Genomic DNA, 18,291 nt, shown 5'->3' on the forward strand with positions numbered 1-18,291 from the left:
AATAAAGGAATGAAAGGTTGCACAGGTTTATAGGTAAACCAGTTGCAAGATTTAGGTTTTCTATGTACTGAATTCTAATTCCCTAGATTTTACCTCAGTTCCTGTCCCCTAGGTGGCTTCACACTTCGTGGGGCAGTCATGTGTGCACCAAATGTCTACAAGGGCACATGTCTATAAATACACAGTGGGTGCATGCTGAGAGCCATGCTTGGTACTGGCATCCTGGCACACCGCCGCTGCATGTTTGTCCATCTCCCTTCCTAAAGTTATGGAGCTCATTGTTTTTATGCACCAGGCAACCAAGAGACACATTGGCTACCCAAAGCATAAAGGGGCCTCGGTGGAACACTAAAGATTAAACCCAACAGGGGGCTTATTCACCTGTTGATATTATCAACAGATGCCTCAGCAGGAGAAAAATAATGGTTTGTGCCATTATGGGCAAAAGCTGAGGGAATCTTTTCCTGTCACCAGTCTTTAGATCAGCCTTCGTCAACCTCCAACACTTTAGACTGGGCTGGGTTAAGTGGGGCATGATCGACCCACGTGGTGGTGCGAGGAGACAGGCAGTCCAGTGAACATCTTTTAATTGCATGACAAAGTGTAGATGGGGCATTTTATTGCAACCCTGCGCTTAGCAGGGAAGATGGTGAGTGGCATATCTGAAACTTGAGTTCACACCCACTCTATAGGTGATCTTAAGCTGTTTCCAGATTATTCCCACCCCTTCCTCCCAGTCCTAAACACAGGTTTAGTATGCAAATTTTGTTGTTCTTGTTCCAACCAGGACAGAATTATCAGGGCATGCTGCAGAGTTTGGAGATAAATGAACCATTCCATTCCTTATATCCCTACCTCATCATTGAGGTCTTGAGGTGAATCGCTGTTTGTGGTCCTCCACAGCTCAGATGCACAGCTCCCTTCTACCAGGAGCCATGCACATTCAAGTACTATGGGCCCAATTTTGGGAAGCTCCCTTCCAGTTGAGGTCAGACGGGCTCCTTCCCCACTAGAACTTCTGGCACCTGGTAAAGTCGTATTTAAATTTCTGCAGGCATTTCAAGTCAGGTGGGTGGGATACAAATAATAAAATTATTATTGTTCTTTCCAATTTTATAATTAGCTGTTAACTGGCCTTTCCTCTGGTATATTTGTTGAGCTTGTTGTACACTTAAAGGCGATGGTAATTGAGGAGGATATAAATGGTCAAAATAAAGAACTCCTGCATTGAATGGGTACCTCTCTTTTTTGACCATCTCTCCCCCCCCCCCCGGCTTCCTCATTTAGCACTGCATAGCTCAGTCGTACCTGAACGTAGAAATACCTTTAACACTGCAACTGGGAAGCCACGGGAAAGAGCCTCCTTCTAAACTTAGCAGCAGGCAGCTCCTGTGCAAAGAATGATTCCCTTCCTCTCCCCAACCTGCCTCCCACTGGTTAAACAGGCAGAAGGGGTCTTAAACAGAGGAGAAGGCAAGTCAATATGTGTGGCATGAGCCATGCCATGGCATCCAAGCCAAGCCTTAAGTCCAGCCACTTTTCACTCAAACTTTTCAGGAACAATCAGGTGTCTTGGAAGGGGTGTGTGGGCGCATGCGCAGTAGTTTCTGGCTCCACAGCACCACCTAATGGAGAGAGCAGACTCGGGACAAGAAAGTTGCCCCAGGAAGGTTGGCCTAGGATGGGGAGAGAGAGAAGAGGGAAGGGTTTTCAGGCCAAATTGGGTCACAGCAAACCGATGTGGTGGGAGGGGCAGTTCAAAGGCATGAAGAAGCGGCACCACATTTACATAATCTTTACTGAGGGCTCCCTTCCCTCCCCTGCTCCCACAAGGTTAAGCCCAAAGGATTGACTTTTTGTCCTCCGGTGCTACTTTGCATAGGGGCATTAATCCCCCAAGCTCAAATCAGACTTCAGTGCGAATAGCTAAGTGGCTGCCCCAAAAAGTTTCTCCTTCAAGTCTTCATCCTTTCTCAGTTACTGACGTAGAGGGGAAGCCAAACCAGAGCTGCCATCTTTTTCTTGTTTTACACAGCTGGAATGGTGAAGGTTGTGTGGGTGTCAAATAATGTACCATTTGCTTCCACTGTGGATTTTTTTTATCTGTAGGCCCGATCTTGAGGTAGTTCCTGCAAGGGGCATGGGGAAACGCCTTTGCAATGGGAATTCAGCCATTTTGACAGAAGCACCAGCACTAAGACCTTGCACCCACCGTTGAGTTGGGATGGTGCGTCAGAGGCCCTCCTCCACCTCAACATCCCCACCAGAAGCCCAGCTCTTCCACCTCCACAAACCCCAAACACACGTCAAGGCTAATTCAAGAACAAGAAATACGACAACGAAACAGAGTAGGCACACTTCGACTGGCCTCCTTAATATATTCAAGGCTGCAGCTTTATAGCTCTTACAACACTCGCTTTATTTACAAAAGGAAATGTTGGAGGCAGGATTTATAGACGGTCCCCCAAAGTACCTATCTCTCCCATTTATGAGAGGCCAGGCAGAGACAATACGTGTACAGCAAAAACTGATCACCTGCCCAGCTCCCCAAGGGCTCCGGAGAGAGCAATAGTCAAGCTCACTCTCTGCAAACTCACACTAGCACAGGCAAGAATTTGAATTCCAAACTCTGTTGCTGGGAGACAGCATGGCTGGCCCCAAATGTTTTGCTTCCCAAGGTAGCATATCCACATGACCCTCCTCTGCCCCACAGAGGAGGCAAACAAACCCCACTTAATGGCAAACAGCGCTGTGGTGACATCATCTTCAGGAACACCAGGGGTTTGTACCATGCCCTCCTTGCTCTGGCTGGTGAATGAGGAGATGACAAGGCTTTCAAGTTTTACTTTTGTTTGTGAAATGTCAGCATGTAACATGATTACTGTCAGCTTAAAACGCTTGGCTATAATGGTATATTATACAATTGGTATAATGCTGGGCACTATTGCTCTTTTGTCTCAACGTGTAAATTCAGGAATAGGGAACCAGGTGCTCTCTGTGTGATGATGTAGGACTTGTATCAGCCCCAACTTATGCTCAGGAACGATGGGAGTTGTAGTCCAACTACCTCTGTTGAAACAAGAGCTGCCCGATAGCATGATTCCTGGTAATTCCAATGTGCCTTTTACAGAGTAACCACCCAAGCAGAGTCTGCTACATGGGACAGTTCCTCCCCATCTCTCACCCAAAGTTAGTCTCTGCAGCAGCTAGCTCACCTTGCTTCATGGTGGAGTCACTACTGGAGGCGAGATGCTAGCTCACTCCCCAAGCAGCAAGGGTCAGCTACCACCCTTGGGGGTCCAGGTAAGCAGCCTCTTTTATCCACTGGGCACAGATGCACCCAGCAAAGGATGGTGGGATGCTTCAGAGTACAAGACTGCCTTCTGCCAAGAAGTGGAAAGGCTTTAAAAAAACAACAGCCAACCTTCCGAGGGAAACCTTTGGATACAGGAGCAGGCCAGATCAGAAAACTAAAGGGCCCCCGCTTTTTGTACCGGGACCCTGAATCCTCGCAGAGCAGGGGACGCAGATCAGTTCCAACACTTCTTAGAGCATGCTGCCAAAACCAGCTTTCCTAAATCCAGAGTTGATGTAATCCCCAGATCAGAGAGAGTAACACCATAAATGCATCATCCAAGTGCCGTAACAGGGGCTCTATCACACAAGCAGCTGTTCGACAAGCTTTATTGCTCGTTTGCATACGACTTTCCAGCAGTCACTCCATTTCTCCCGAGTTCCCTAATGAGAGACTGCAAATGAGATTCCGGGGGTGCGTGCGTGCCTTCTCTCTGGGTTAGAAATGGGTCTCAAATACGGAAACCGGGCAGCTCGAAACCTAGAGTCTCCCAGTAACTGAAAAAGCCCCTGCAGGCCCCAATAGTCCAGTGAAAATGTGTATTTTGTGTTCAAAAAGCAAAAAAGCTGAGCCAATAAAACAAATCTGATTTTTTTAAAAACTAAAAAAATCCACACATTTCAATGGGTTTGCACAATTTATTCTGTCCTGCTAAGTCATGGGGAAGGGTAATGAATTCTGCAGGGGCCCTACGCCATAACCCTCCCAATTAGGCTGGCTTTAGAGATCCCACCTGGGAATCTCCGATTTGCAGCCACAACAGTTCCAGAACAAGGCTGTGGAACCTTTCTTCTGTCAAGAGCCACATTTCCTTGGGGAAAGGCCCTTTGGGGGGCTGCATATTGGCAGTGGGCAGGGGCTGGAGCCGCTGCTGTTGGGGGGGTTGGGTCAATGACAAAAGTAGGTGGGGCCTGAAAACGTTCCCCCACCTCCTTTCCACCTGTCTGAAATGATTTAACAAAATGCATATACTGCTTGGCTGTACAAAAATCTCTAAGCAGTTTACCAAAATATAAAATAAAATTATTGGTTAAAAACCAGCCTCAAACAGGCATTTAAAAATATTCTTCCAAACAACCCAAAGTCTAAAACTTGACAAATCCTGTCTTGTTTTGTGAGCCACTAACCACAGTTTCCAGTTATGCTCAAACCTGGAAACTAAGGCCAAGTGCTGGATCTTGGCTTGCACAAAGGTAGGAGCAAAAGAGTTCCGGATACCAAAAGGTAGCTTAGGCACATGTTGGCTTATTAAGCTTGGAACTGATGGTGCGAAGATCACATTGCCTCTGCAGCCCTACCAAGCGAGAAGGAGGATTACAAACCTCCTCCTTTCAACATAATAGATTGGTACCCAGAGACAAACTCCATGGCCCAAGAGAGCCCTAAAACATGCAACCCAAGAAGCCATCACTAATGCCCACCCAAACTTTGCATTGTGGGAGCAAGCTAATTAATCACGCACGTACGTTCCTTTATCTGCAGCAGTAATCCAGCTTCTGTTTGAGCTTCCAACAAGAAAAGATAATCATCGCCTGTGATTTATTGACAGTGACCGTGTGCTTGAAATTGGCAAGGACCAGTCAAGTTTGTCAAGAGCAGCCCTGCATTTCCCCAGCTCTTAGGATGGCTCCCGTGGCAGGTTTGCAGGCCTGCGTTAAAGCTAAAGCACACAGGCTGGCTAAGGAAGCTGGATTCCACTGTGCTGACCCAGGTTCACCTTCTGTTTGAGAAAGAGCTTTATTTTAAAATGGTTATACAATCCGCAATCTGGCATCAAAGTTGGGCGGCGGGTAGAAAGGAATAATTTGAGTTTCAGGGCGAAGGGGAAAGGTGACTGATGTTTCTCGTCCTATCTCTGGCTCATTCTCATGATTATTCATCCAACTTTTCGGCCCTCTCTCGGAAAGTTCTTTGACTTGGGTTTTTACTTCTTTTATGCTCACGTCCAGTGTGTGTGTAAATGGAATGCGCTGTACATTTAGCTGGGGGGTGCTCTTATGAAGCTTTTCATTATGGCAGAATAAGAGATGGCGAAAACTCATCAGGGTTTTTCTAATTACACAGGGGGAGGGGGGGAGGCGTGCCTGGCTTTGTCTTCTCAAGATGGTTTGTGTAAACCTCATTACGTGGAGATGTGAAGTGAGGAAAAACAAAGGGACAACCCTGAAATAACAAGTAAGGCACTTGGGAAAGGCCTGAATAATAAAAAAACAAAACAAAAATTTAAATTGTTCGCTTTAACCATTTACAGGCTACCTTTTCTGCAATGATTATGGCAAAGAGACAAGTGAGCCAATTCATTTTTCTGGAGCAGGACTGTAAATCAGGAGGTAAAACTATGGCTAAAAGCCAGAGGTCCTTTGCAAAAAAAAATGAGCGTAAAGGTGGACAGGGCTCTGGACCAAACGCTACTGCTGGCAGTAGCAACAAGCTTTTAGCATATTCACATTGTTTTCAAAGTCCAGAGCCAGCACCGCCGTCACACGTTCTCTGTTTTCGGCGCATCTGTAGCATCATGAACGATGATTTCCACCATCTTTAGCAAACCAAGCACCTTTGGGAGCTGCAGGGCCATTAACACGGCTAATTCTTGGCCGATTCCTGGCTACATCTCAGGGACCGATCAATTCTAGCATTTCCTTCGGGTCGACAATCTTCTCCCGAGGCTTCCCGGCCAGCTTGCCTCTCGCCACTTCAGCAGTGTCAATCTTCTCCCAATCCGAAAAGGAAACTGGGCGGATCCCTGTTAATCACCGCAGAAAGGGAAAGCACAGATCAGATCAACCTGCTGCTCCCAGATAAATTCACACATGCAAAAACGGCAGAAGCTCACAAGCCTTCCGCATCAATTACTAGGCAGACTCAGGAGTGCCGGTCAAATGAGATTACTTGTATCTTGCAAGGCTCTTATAATAGCACAGCTCTACCTTAGGGGATGAAGCTCTTTTTTGGTTCGCTTTAAAAGCCTGAATTGGTTTAGAGGGAACACGTTAATTGAAAGCATTTAAATATAATGACAGCAAAGGACCCTGTTGGGCTTTAAAACTACGTCCCCAAGCCCACTGGGGAAGGATCGCTGCAAAAACGATTCAACGTTTCTCCACAAAAACAAAGCCATATTCCTGTGGTCTTTTTTCCCCAGGTTCTGCACATCGCTGAAAAGCAGTCAAACCGTCCGGGTTCCTTTTGAGATGGCATTTCTGCCCTCTCAATCTTGCCACGGCTACTGCTTTTCACATCACCACCACCCCATAACTTTGCACCCTTGGGAGTGCAGGGATCCTTTTTGCATAGGAATAAATTACCTGCATGGATCTCTCTGCCACACAGCAAAGTGAGCATGCACCTTTGTGGGTGGAGTGTTACACGGGCATCCCTTATGCTGCATGTTCAAATAGAGCAGGGAGTTTTAAATGGCCCAGGTCACCAAACGAAATAGACACTAGGCCTGGGTGATATATCACATGATAGCGGTTTCATAATTTGTGATCTGGCAATATATCACAATTCATGATATATGTTTGTGTGTGTGTGCCCTATGCAAAAAAATATGTGGGGGAAACCGTGAAGTCAGCCAATGCCTCTTTGTAGCTCCATCCTTATTTTAGGCATTGTGATATAAAAGTAAAAGGCAAAGGACTTCTGGACGGTTAAGTTCAGTCATCTCGCTTTCAGGCCGAGGGAGCCGGCATTGGTCCACAGATAGCTTTCCGGGTCATGTGGCCAGCATGACTAAACAGCTTCTGGCACAACGGAACACCGTGATGGAAGTCAGAGCGCACGGAAACGCTGTTTACCTTCCCGCCACAGCGGTACCTATTTATCTACTTGCACTGGCATGCTTTTGAACTTCTAGGTTGGCAGAAGCTGGGACAGAGCAACAGGAGCTCACTTCATCGCAGGGATTCGAACCATTGACCCAAGAGGCCCAGTTGTTTAGACCACAGCGCCACCCGCATCCCTATCAGTATATCACAATGTTTAGCGGGCAATATATCACGATGCTGAAAACCAGATATCGCTCAGCTCTACTGCTCACCTCTACAGAGTTTCATCCTTATTTCAGACATTGTGATATATCGATATATCACAATGTTTAGCTGGCAATATATTGTGATGTTGAAAACCAGATACTGCCCAGTCCTAATAGATACATGTTTCTATCACATAATTGTGTGTCCACAAACAATTGCTTTTACATACTAGGTAACTATTTTCCCATGGGCAAAGTGGCCCCAAGAGCTGCCAATGGCTTCCTGCTTGCTGCCTTGGCTTTTATTTGAGCCAGATATGTAAGCAACAGCACAGTGCTCTTACATAGACAAACCTTGTTCGCCCGCCCCCAAAGCTTGCCTGACATGCTGAACACGACACAGCACAAACCTGACGTAATCCTCTATTACGGCAAGCAAAAAAGAATAACACCACCAGACTCTTTGTGTGGAAAGGGATGAAAGTCTCTAATCGTAAGAATGAACACCCAGTTCAAGCTCCAGTTCTTTCAACCTCGGCTCCCCTTCAGTGAAGCACTGAACAACAGCTCACCTTAAAGCACTTGAGGCAAGGTTAGGCAAAGGCTGCAAAATACACACTTAAAGAAGAGAACAACCACAGTAACACCAAGTTGCTGTCTTTGGTTCCTGGGAGAGGAAGGCTGAATTTCCTGTCCATGATGTTTGGGTCAAAAAAAAATCTCATTAAAAGTGAGAACAGCAAAATAAAGTTGACGGTAGGTATCCTCAAGGCTCCAGAAAGAGATTAGAAAGAAACACAACAGCAAAGGGCATTATTATTTCTTAAGATCCTTATAATGTACCAAGTACAGATAAAAAACAAGAACCCAAAAATCAAGTCCCCTGGCAAAGCCTTAACAATCTAACATATTTCTTTAAAAATTAGAAGATGTATCTTGTCCCTCAACACTTGAACTGTGTATTTAAAGCCTCACATTTCCAAATCTTGTCTCATTGTTCGGTGGACTGTGCGTCTTTCGGCAATATATTGGGTCATTAAGGTAGCTGCATGGACACCACTGCCAATCTGGTGACAAGCTTCTCTAATGAGAATTAAAATACACACCTTGGCCAAGGTCACCTGTCCTATTATAGGATTCCAGTGTGAATCGCAGTAGGATGGACAGAAAGACAGAGCAACACACTTACGTCGGGATTGAAGGATGCTTCTCACTGAGCCAAAGCCTTCCTTGGCATCAGGAAAGTCCAGAGCGCCAGACTGCAGGTCCCCCAGCACAGACTGGGCTGTGTCAAAGCTATCGTTCATCGTGGTGATGATGACGCCGGTGGGGCCCCTCTTCACCCAGCCGCTGCAGTAGAGCCCTGCAAAGGGAAATGAGCAGATGAAGCACGTGTCCGCAGGTCTTCACATGGAACACCTCCAAGCAGAAGCTGCAAACCTGCAGCTCTTTCTCCAGGGTCAACTGGAATACCTGCTGCTGACCCCAGGAATAATTTCCGTATTTTAATATTTTGTTGGAAGCTGCCCAGAGTGGCTGGGGAAGCCCAGCCAGATGGGCGGGGTATAAATACAGTGGTACCTCGGGTTACAGACGCTTCAGGTTACAGACTCCACTAACCCGGAAGTTCTTAACCCTTGGGTTAAGAAATTTACCTCAGGATGAGAACAGAAATTGCGTGCTGGTGACAGCAGGAGGCCCGATTAGCTAAAGTGGTACCTCAGGTTAAGAACAGTTTCAGGTTAAGAATGGACCTCCAGAACGAATTAAGTACTTAACCCAAGGTACCACTGTATTATTGTTATTATTGGGAGGGGGGGCAAATGCAGCAGAGACACTCCAAGGCCCATGCATGCAGGTGCCACAAAGCTGGCCCAGAAAGCCTCGGTGCCGGAGCCACAAACCTCTCAGTAGAAATTACCCTGGGAATCACGAGCACCCCTGTCGGAAACACAGTCTCACCCTCTGCAATGCCAGTCTCCACATGGCTGCAGGTCAACTAACCTGGTGCCCCAAGAACTCTGCCCGACTGGTTCGGGATAACGCCTCGCTTGGGGTCAAAGGGCACGGCGGGGTCAATCGGGAGGCTCCTGTACCCAATGCTGCTGAGAATCAATCCGCTCATGACGTCCTCAGTATCTCCAGTGGGGACTGCCTTGGCAGCGTCTCCTGAGCCCTGCACAGTTCAGGGGCAGCAAAAGAGGAGCAGAGGACAGTGTTAGGGAGGGACGTCCTGTCCTGCCAGCACACACACAAAAACCAGGCTAATTGGAGAGGTGCATGAGCCGAGAGCCCCCAGCAGCACTGCTAGGTGTGTCCCTGGCTAGGCGTCTCCGCCACCCCTGTCCTGAGAGCCTCATGCTCCAAGCTTTTACATAGCTGAAATAGATTTCAGAAGCAGCATCCGTTTGGGTCTCAGCCTCCCCAGGATGCTGGTGATCTCCTCGTGAGCACTGGCTGCGTTATGAGGGCATCCTCCTTACCCCAGCTACCAAAGAGATTGTGGGAGGGGGAGACACTTTCTGTACCACTCGGAGGAAAATGGATCCTCGGGGAGACATCGTCCCGGCTTGCCGAGAAGCTGCCATTTCAGCTTGCAGACGGCAGGCAGTTTACACCGGTGGCTCTAATTAGACTGGGAGAATAAAGCTGTCTTCCACTTAATGCCGAAAGGCTCCTGGGGGAAACTCCAAAGCTAAATGGATGCAGCAAGGCGTTCCAAGCGCCAGACAGGATGAGCGAAAGGGGGCGGGAGCAGGGAAGGAAACGAGGCTTGGTGGGGCCACGGGAGAGGAATTTCGGAGCTCGTACTTCCAACCTGGTGGCAGCCAATCGGATGGCTCTGGCCTGCTTCCCGTCGGCGGTGGGCAAGACTTCCAGCGGGCTGCACAAGAACTTCAGGCTCCACTCCTTGGAGGCCGAAAGCCAGCGGCCAGACACCACTTCCCCGGGCTCTTCCAAGGCTGTTTTGGCCATCAGCTCCGTCAGCCGTTTCCTAGGTCTGGGGAGATCTGAAAATTACAAAAGCACTTCAGAAGCACAGGGCGGCCCTGTTGGGATCAGAGGTCCCTGTTGTGCTACTTCAGATGATGATGGAAGAAGGCCCAGCAGGAGGAAGAGAGACCATCTTGCTCTGCTACACAGTAATCAGAAAAAGTGGAAGACTATCTGCGGGACTCAGCCAGCCACCAGAACGTGAGAAATTGGGGTTAAGGCTCCATTAACTGAGGCAGCTGGCACTGAGCTCGGTAATAGAACATGAGGAACAGGACAACTCTGCCCACAGAGCCACTTGCAATGAGGGGATTCAACCTGCCGTGTGAAGCACAAAGCAGAAGACTTTTTTCTCACAAGGAGAGAAAACACAACAGCCATCAACATGGATACAACAATGGAGCCTAAGTGGGGAGGGCTATTACCCCTTTGACAAGGTAGCCACTTTCCTACAAAAGGAAACACACAAATAAAGCAGGAATGGAGCCCTCATGCGATACATTGGGCTCCATCAGCAGTTCTCAGAAGGCGTCCCAAGCATGTCAGCATCCATAAAGGTCAAACTAGACATGAAGTGATAGGATTTTCCCCATTGGGGCCCTTTGCTTTGCTTAAAAGCAGCAGGGTGGGGTAGAGGTGAGATTGGATTGGGGCCCAGGAGGAGGAGGGGTCAACTCTTTTCCCTGCCACTAACACAGTGATTTATATTGCCCCACAGCCCAAACTGTTATTAGCCTCCAGGTGTGGGGTTTGTGGGGAGGGGGTAAGGAAGACCCATGCAGTATTTCAACATAAAGAAAGCGTACATCTAGGGATCTGATCGCGGATCTTCTCCCATGTCTAGTCTGCATCTTGGGCTGCCAATTCATCAAAAGCGGAGGTGGAACTGGCTCAAGTCTGCAAACTGGCTCAAGCCCTTCGCAGCTTGCTACACTACAAGGGGAGGAAAAACTTGGGTTGTGATTTTACCAAAATTGTTGTTGTTATTATTATTATTCACTTGGTGAGGTGGCAACAAGCATTCATTCCCCTATCCCAATCTGAAGGGTTTCACATTTTACTTGCTGAATTCAAAATTTGAACATACAACACTTTCAAAGACAAACAGTTTAGGCCGGCTCAGCTACGAGACAGAATTCCAAACACAGCATTTATCTGTTTCCCCCCGCCAACAGAATGCTTAACCTTCTACTCTCTTCTACTCAGCCCCCTTGAAATGCACCCTCCATCAACTCCTTCGCCGCCTCTGGGCTCCTCCTCCTTCTCCCCTGATGTTCCTTTGCTGTTGTTGCGATCGGGATGTGCAAGGAGGAAGCTTTAGGACAGTGCTTGCTGCACGCTCCCGAGAGCCAGCCAGCGTGGAGGAGCTTCTGCCTGTCTCTGGCCCTCAGCCATCTCAAGGTTAAAGACAGCTGTTGTTGCAGCTCATTGCCCTTTGGAGCACTGCAGTTCGTCCCGACAGCGTACACTTCATTATTGTAAAAGAGGCTCTCCGCAGGAAACAAAAGGCAAAACAGGGGACATGTTTCGCTTGCTAAACCAAACCACTCCTGCTTGAGGTATGGCTCTGCACTGTAAACATTTGCAATGGTTCAACCCTCATAGCAACCCTCACACCTCCACCATGGAATCTGGGTATGGTGAGGAGGACTGGCTCAAATTACCACCCTGTGTTGACTTGGCCTTGGTCATCAGCACCAATTGGTAATTTATGAACGATAAAAAGGCACCAGCTGCCGAACGAAACATAAACATCATCCACATGTCTCTGCCATCTAAATGGAGGACCCCGCCTCTATGTGGGGACTTGGCCCCAGAGCATCTGATGTGCCCCTACCCATGTACAGAGTGCTTTCTGCTCATCACTTCCCATGCTCAGCCACACCACAACCAGCTGGGATTAGCAGGAAAGGTTTTCAGATCACGAGCCATAGCAGCAGCAGCAGCAGCAGCAACATTCATTTAGGAAACGAGCTTTGGCCGATTCCTCACCTTTAACAGCCTCTCCAAGGTCTTTGAAGTCTGCAGGATCTAGAAAAGGCCGGGCGTTAGGTAGGTTGATCATCTCCCGCAGCTCCTGAAGGTTGTCAGACAGAGAGCCATTATGCGCCACAACTCCACGCCACCGAGTTGCAGAAATAGGTGTGATGCAGGGAAGCAGAATCAAATTGGCTTTCAAAAGTCCTATTATCAATATATATCTATACTCCACTGCCATAAAGAGCCTATAGGCTTAGAAAACTCATGTTTCAAACACCCACAAATTTTGGGGTCTTTTCTACCCAGCAGGCTGGCCTCACAACCAGGTGTGTCCTGGCAGGAACAGGCAGAGATTGCAGTCATTTTTGCAAGTGTGAACTGCGAGCAATCTTCCCGCCTTCAAAACTTTGGTGTGGAGTGCAGAAGCTCTCGCTCCGTTCCTTTTGAGACCGTAACGTGGCGAATCCAAGCCTGTCTTGGATATTCTTCATCCCAAACTTTAATCAGTGACTTCAGCAATTTTACACCCAATGGAACATATCAGCCACACCAGATGAAGTGATAGTTATACTGAGCTGGAAGACACAGAACCTGAAGAGCTTTCAACTGAGAAACAAAAGAAGCGTGTGTGTCTGTTTGTTCATACCTTTATGGTGAAAGCCACCTGGAGGGGTCCCCTCCTACCGATAAGGCACACCCGCTTGACTTTGCTGCGGGCCAAGGCTGTCAGGGCATCCTCCGTGATGTCAGTTTTCTAGACAAAGGGAAGAACAGCACCATCCAGGGTTAAGGCAGGCCCACGAGGACCTAGGGTGAAAGTCATGTAGCCACCAGTTCACATGAACGACCCAATCTCCTTCAACGCAAAGCTCATCTACGCAGGCAAATCTGACATTCAAAATTTGAAGAATTGAGCACAGCATAACCTGGGTGGGAGCATAGGAATGTGCATCATTCCAAGTCACACAGCTGGTCCAGATTGCTGAGTACTCTCTGCACCAGGGTTTCCCAAACTTGGGTCTGCAGCTGTTGTTGTTTTTTGGACCACAGTTCCCATCATCCCTGACCACGGGTCCTGCTAGCTAGGGTGATGGGAATTGTAGTCAAAAAATAGCTGGAGAAGTTTGAGAAATCCTGGTCAACATTGATGGACAGCAGCACTCCAAGGCAGAGGCCTCTCTCAGCTCTTAACTGGAGAAGTCAAGGATGGAAACAGGGACTTTCTGCTTCACCTCTGAGCCACACCCCTTCCACACATTTCTCAAGATTATAGACCAGCCATGAGCGTGCTGGAAACTCCGCCTGCTGCCTTCTTTATAGGGCACAGCTGGTAACTCAGGAATCAAATTCTGAGCTTAGAATAGCAAACTAGTTCTTTGTCGTTTTGTCACTTATAAATGGCCAAATGGTTGCAGAGGAACCCAGTCCTCATCTGATGACCAGTCACATATTATACACAAGAAAGAGCTGTAACTGACATACAATGTGTCAATAAGAAACTATGGGTTGCGTCCCAAGGAAGACATCCCATCAGCGCAAATGCTTCCACCTGCACAACAGGATCTCCCCTCCCCTGTCTCTAAGAAGGGACAGGTGTTTGCAGGTAGAATCAACCAGCATATCCATGGTGACACATCTGGCAACCCAGCCAGATGGGTGGGGTATGAATGAATGAATGATTATTATTATTGTTTGGCAGCTTCTTAGGGCAGGGCAATGACATCTGCATAGCTCACATGGGAGATCTTTCTAGGCATTTTTGCAATGACTTGCCTAACTAGTTGAGCTTCAATGTGAAATCTTCCAGTGGGGAGGCGGGAGAACAGAGAGCTGCACAGCAGCGTGATGAAAGGTCAGCCGCACAAAGCCAGAAGCACAATTTGACATGAGTGTGGAGGGAGAAGTCTCAACGGGCAGCATCTCTGGAGCTTCCAATTCATGTTAGCTCAAGACCGGTTTTCTCTCCTTTGCTAGTGCAGGAAAGCTGCAGTCTAAGCCTAGCAGGGCTCGTCGGATTCTCCACCGTCCGTGTTTTCCAGATATAAAAGGGCCGAGAGATGCTCAGATGCCTCTTGCCCAAGGCTGAATAAACTCCAGTTCAATCAGTGCCTCCAGGTGGATTTAGTCCAGATGGAAGGCAAAAGAAAGTCTGGCTGTAGTCACCCGGGAAGCAGTGGATAAAACTCAAGGCGCCAAGTTGGACGTAGGTCGGAGGAGGAGGCGGGAGAGAGTTTCCTGACCAACGTACATGAAAAACATACCCAGGCTGCCACCTTGTGCTCAGCTGAGGTATGGGAGGCGGTTCCAGAAGAACGCACTGTGGCAAGAGCTGCTCCCATTTCGAACATCAGCTCAAGAAAGCTCTACCCTTCTGCATGCAAACACTGTTCCCTCAATGGGCAATTCTGCTTTTATTTTTTTAAGGACATCCTTTCCTCCAGTTCCCACAGGATGGAAGACTCTTAGAAGCACATGCAGGCAACCTCTAGGCCAGGGAAGGGGAATCTCTCTCATCCCGAGGGCCATGCTGCTTTGTAGGAAACCTTCCCAGGGCCGCAGGGTATGTGTCAAAAGTGGTTGTGGCCAGACATGTCCCATCGCATCCTCCTTCCAAGCAAGCAAAATATATTCTTACTACAGTTCAAGGGCACATTCCAGCCCAGTAAAATCTCCCGAGAGGTGGACACAGAGCAGGGCCAGCGAAGAGCATGGATTGGGGAAAGGGGAGTGTGGGCTGAGGAGTGCCAAGGGCCAGGCAGAAAGGCTTGGAGGGCCACATTCAGCCCTGCGGTTCCTCACCCCTGCACTAGGCTCCACTTATTGCCGCTGATAGCTTATTTACCGTATGCCACCCAGAGAATTTAGGTTGTGGGGGAAATTAACAAATATGAAAATATGAGGGGCTGTGGGATTTTTGCACCATTAACGCAGTCTGTTCCGCCCTCCCAAAGCAGAAGACAGAAAGAAAACACGAGATGAGGAAAAAGGAAATGAAGTGGGCAGAATTCAACTTCTCTAAATCTTGCAAGGAAAGAAACAAAAGAATTTAATGCATTTAAATAGCAGAGAATGCAAGTAGTTTTTTTAGAAAGAGATCTGTTTTGCCCGTGACGGTGTGTCAGTCCTACCATTGGTGGATTTAAGCAGACACACCATAAGGAAACGCGAGGGTTGATTTGTCTGTGTCTCATTTCTCACCCATCTCATGCACACACAGAGCGACACACACAGCTATGACTCTATCAGAACCCTCACTCCCTCTCCCTCCCGCCCCCCGGCCACCTCCCTACCCCAAAGTCCTTCAGTGGCAGATGCAGGATTACAAGCTCCCCACAGAGCTAAGCAGCAGAAGGACAGCTCTTATCTGCAAGGCGGGAATCCAACAAGCTGGCTGCAGCCGTGTAGCTGCTTTTAATTAGATTCTGCCCAGCTCCACCTCAATGGCAAGAGCCCTTCATTAATCTAGATGGGATTTTCTGGTATAGTTTTACGCAAAGCCTTCACTGGCTTACACACACCCCTGCACCTGACTTCTGTTGCTTGTTCTCGACTTACCTGAAGGATTTCGAGTGGGGATAAGAGAATCCGGGCAACGTCCAGTGCCACATTCCCATGTCCCAGGACCACAGCCGTCTCACTGCTCAGGTCTGGTTTCAGCTACAAAAAGGAAAGGGATTTTTCATCACAAGCACTCCAGCCATCCCCCTCGGTCTTATTACACAGCAGAGATTATCTGCTCTTCAGGATGTGCAGTTATGCTTTGCCTGCCCTTCGCCGTCTTGCAGGACTTCCCGTGCCTCTCCACTTGAAGTCTCTGGGAGAGTTTCCCATGCCTCCCTCTCACAGTCTCTGGCAGAACTTCCACGCCTGTTTATATAGGCCTGTGGACTCCATTTCTCTGTGCTCCAAAGGTGCCACTGTTCTTCTGACCAACTAAAAGCTGTCGCCAGCATCACAACCGATGTGGTTAATTGAAGAAAATCCACCATAGACGCCACTTAGTCTCATATAACTCAGAGACCAGCCAGTTCGGGGGACCCACTTCAAATCTCCTCAGGCGGGAGCCTTGGGCAAGCCACCTTTCCCAAGCCTCCCCACCACATGCAATATTGGGATAACAAAGCTTTTCGTACAGGTTACAGGACAGCCCAATCCTTTTATTTCCTACATTCAAACAGGGGTTGGAGGTGGGGGAAATGCCCCACTGGACATACCCCCACTTCTCACCCCACCCCCTTCCCCAAAGTAGAAAAATGCCCCTACTAGGTTTCCTCATGGCACCTCCAAGAGAGGGTGCCAGCTAATCCCCTCTTACGGACGTGCAAATTGTTCACATTTGTAAGTCTAAGGAGGATTTAATTTGATGTCTGCTAATCTTTTCCAATTGCAGGCCTTTCAGCCAGCCACTAATCTGAAGCTGGATGGCTTCTCTGGAACATGTGGAAAGCCTGAAGAGGCTGCCGGGGGGGAGGGGGACGACGTTCTCCTTACGTCTCTGTTCTCAGGCAGGCCATTGTACCACCCCACAAAGGCTCTGGCTGTATAAACTCCGGCCAGGTCCTCCCCTGGTATCCCCAGGGTCCGATTGTCCTCAGCTCCATAGCTCTGCAGGGGAAAGAGAGGAAATCCATGTACATTTTGCAGCACAGCTGGGAGGAGTGGCTGGCAACATTCTGCAACACTGTGATGGGTTTCCCCCACTTAAATTACTCTCATGTTATCTGCAGCAGAGAAGGAGGTGGGAAGACCACGATGACCATAGGACTGTCAAGATCCTGGCAGAGCGGCAATGTTACTTCTCCCTTAGTTCTAGTGTGCTACAAGGGACTTTTGCCGAGATCTCACACTCACATTTATCTGATTGTAATGGACGGCTTGAGCATTTTGAACTTCTAAGCCTCCAGCAATTTGTTTTCCAACTTCTGGATGGGACTTTTTTGTACTCTGGGAGCTTTTCCAGTTCCCAACAGTCAGAACTGAAGCAAAGTGGTTCTATTTGGGTATTTCAAATGGTTCCTGTCACTAGGGGGCAGTGTAACAACAACAACAACAACAACAACTTTATTATTTAACAACTACTACTTTACAGTAGTAAAGTACTTTACAGATGAAGGGCAATGTGGGTTAAACCACAGAGCCTAGGTCTTGCTGATCAGAAGGTTGGCAGTTCAAATCCCCACAACGGGGTGAGCCCTGCTCTTGCCCACCTAGCAGTTTGAAAGCACGCAGTGCAAATAGATAAATAGGTACCATTCTGGCGGGAAAGTAAACGGCGTTTCTGTGCACTGTTCTGGTTCAACAGAAGCAGCTTAGTCATGCTGGCCACATGAACCGGAAGCTGTACGCTGGCTCCCTCGGCCAATAAAGCGAGATGAGCACCACAACCCCAGAGTCAGCCACGAGTGGACCTAATGGTCAGGGGTCCCTTTACCTTTACCACTTTATTATTTAACCCCCTGCCCATCTGGCTGGGTTGCCCCAGCCACTCTGGGCGGCTTCTAACACATATAAAAATGTGTCTTTGTGGTTTCAGTCCCAGGAAAAAAATAACTAGGGACCTAGCAATGGACACTGTGAGAAGTGGGCACACCTGGACTAAGGTAAAACATAGTCCAACAACTCTGACCTAGCCAATATATCTTTGAAAAACCCATGTCTGATCAGGTCTGCCACTGATTCTCCCGCTTAAAAACCAGAGCCAAGCACACTTACCAAAACCACCGCATGGTACGCTTTCTGCAGCTCCTCTACGGTTACGTCCTTCCCCACAGTCACATTCCCGTAAAAGGAGCAGCGGTCGGAATGTGCCGTCTGAGTAAAGGTGTTGATCACGTTCTGTTGCAAGAGGTCAAAAGGGAGAGGTCAGAAGAAGTCGTGTTCCCACATATGCAGAGAGAACTCCCACAGCACCCAGGCAGGAGACCAGAGTCAGGCCAGAGAACAATGAAGGTCCTCAATGACCTTGCAGCATTTAAGCCAGCATCTCGCT

The 18,291-nt window shown here is 48.3% G+C and overlaps 1 protein-coding gene across 2 annotated transcripts in view; it reads right to left on the reverse strand.

Moving 5' to 3' along the window:
- Positions 1-2,361: 2,361 nt before the first annotated feature.
- FDXR (ferredoxin reductase) overlaps positions 2,362-18,291 on the reverse strand; it is a 38,478-nt gene continuing 22,548 nt past the window's right edge. For both annotated transcript variants that reach the window (XM_083487189.1, XM_083487188.1), the window contains exons 4-12: positions 18,015-18,137; positions 16,794-16,907; positions 15,858-15,959; positions 12,949-13,056; positions 12,315-12,399; positions 10,140-10,339; positions 9,333-9,504; positions 8,518-8,691; positions 2,362-6,098 (exon numbers count right to left, since the gene is read on the reverse strand). In XM_083487189.1, coding sequence (XP_083343315.1) covers positions 5,968-6,098; positions 8,518-8,691; positions 9,333-9,504; positions 10,140-10,339; positions 12,315-12,399; positions 12,949-13,056; positions 15,858-15,959; positions 16,794-16,907; positions 18,015-18,137 — 1,209 coding nt within the window. In that variant the 3' untranslated portion in view covers positions 2,362-5,967. The remainder of the gene's footprint in view (positions 6,099-8,517; positions 8,692-9,332; positions 9,505-10,139; positions 10,340-12,314; positions 12,400-12,948; positions 13,057-15,857; positions 15,960-16,793; positions 16,908-18,014; positions 18,138-18,291) is intronic.

This window comes from Podarcis liolepis (genome assembly GCF_965112155.1).
Source record: "Podarcis liolepis genome assembly, chromosome: 2".
NCBI lineage: Eukaryota > Metazoa > Chordata > Lepidosauria > Squamata > Lacertidae > Podarcis > Podarcis liolepis.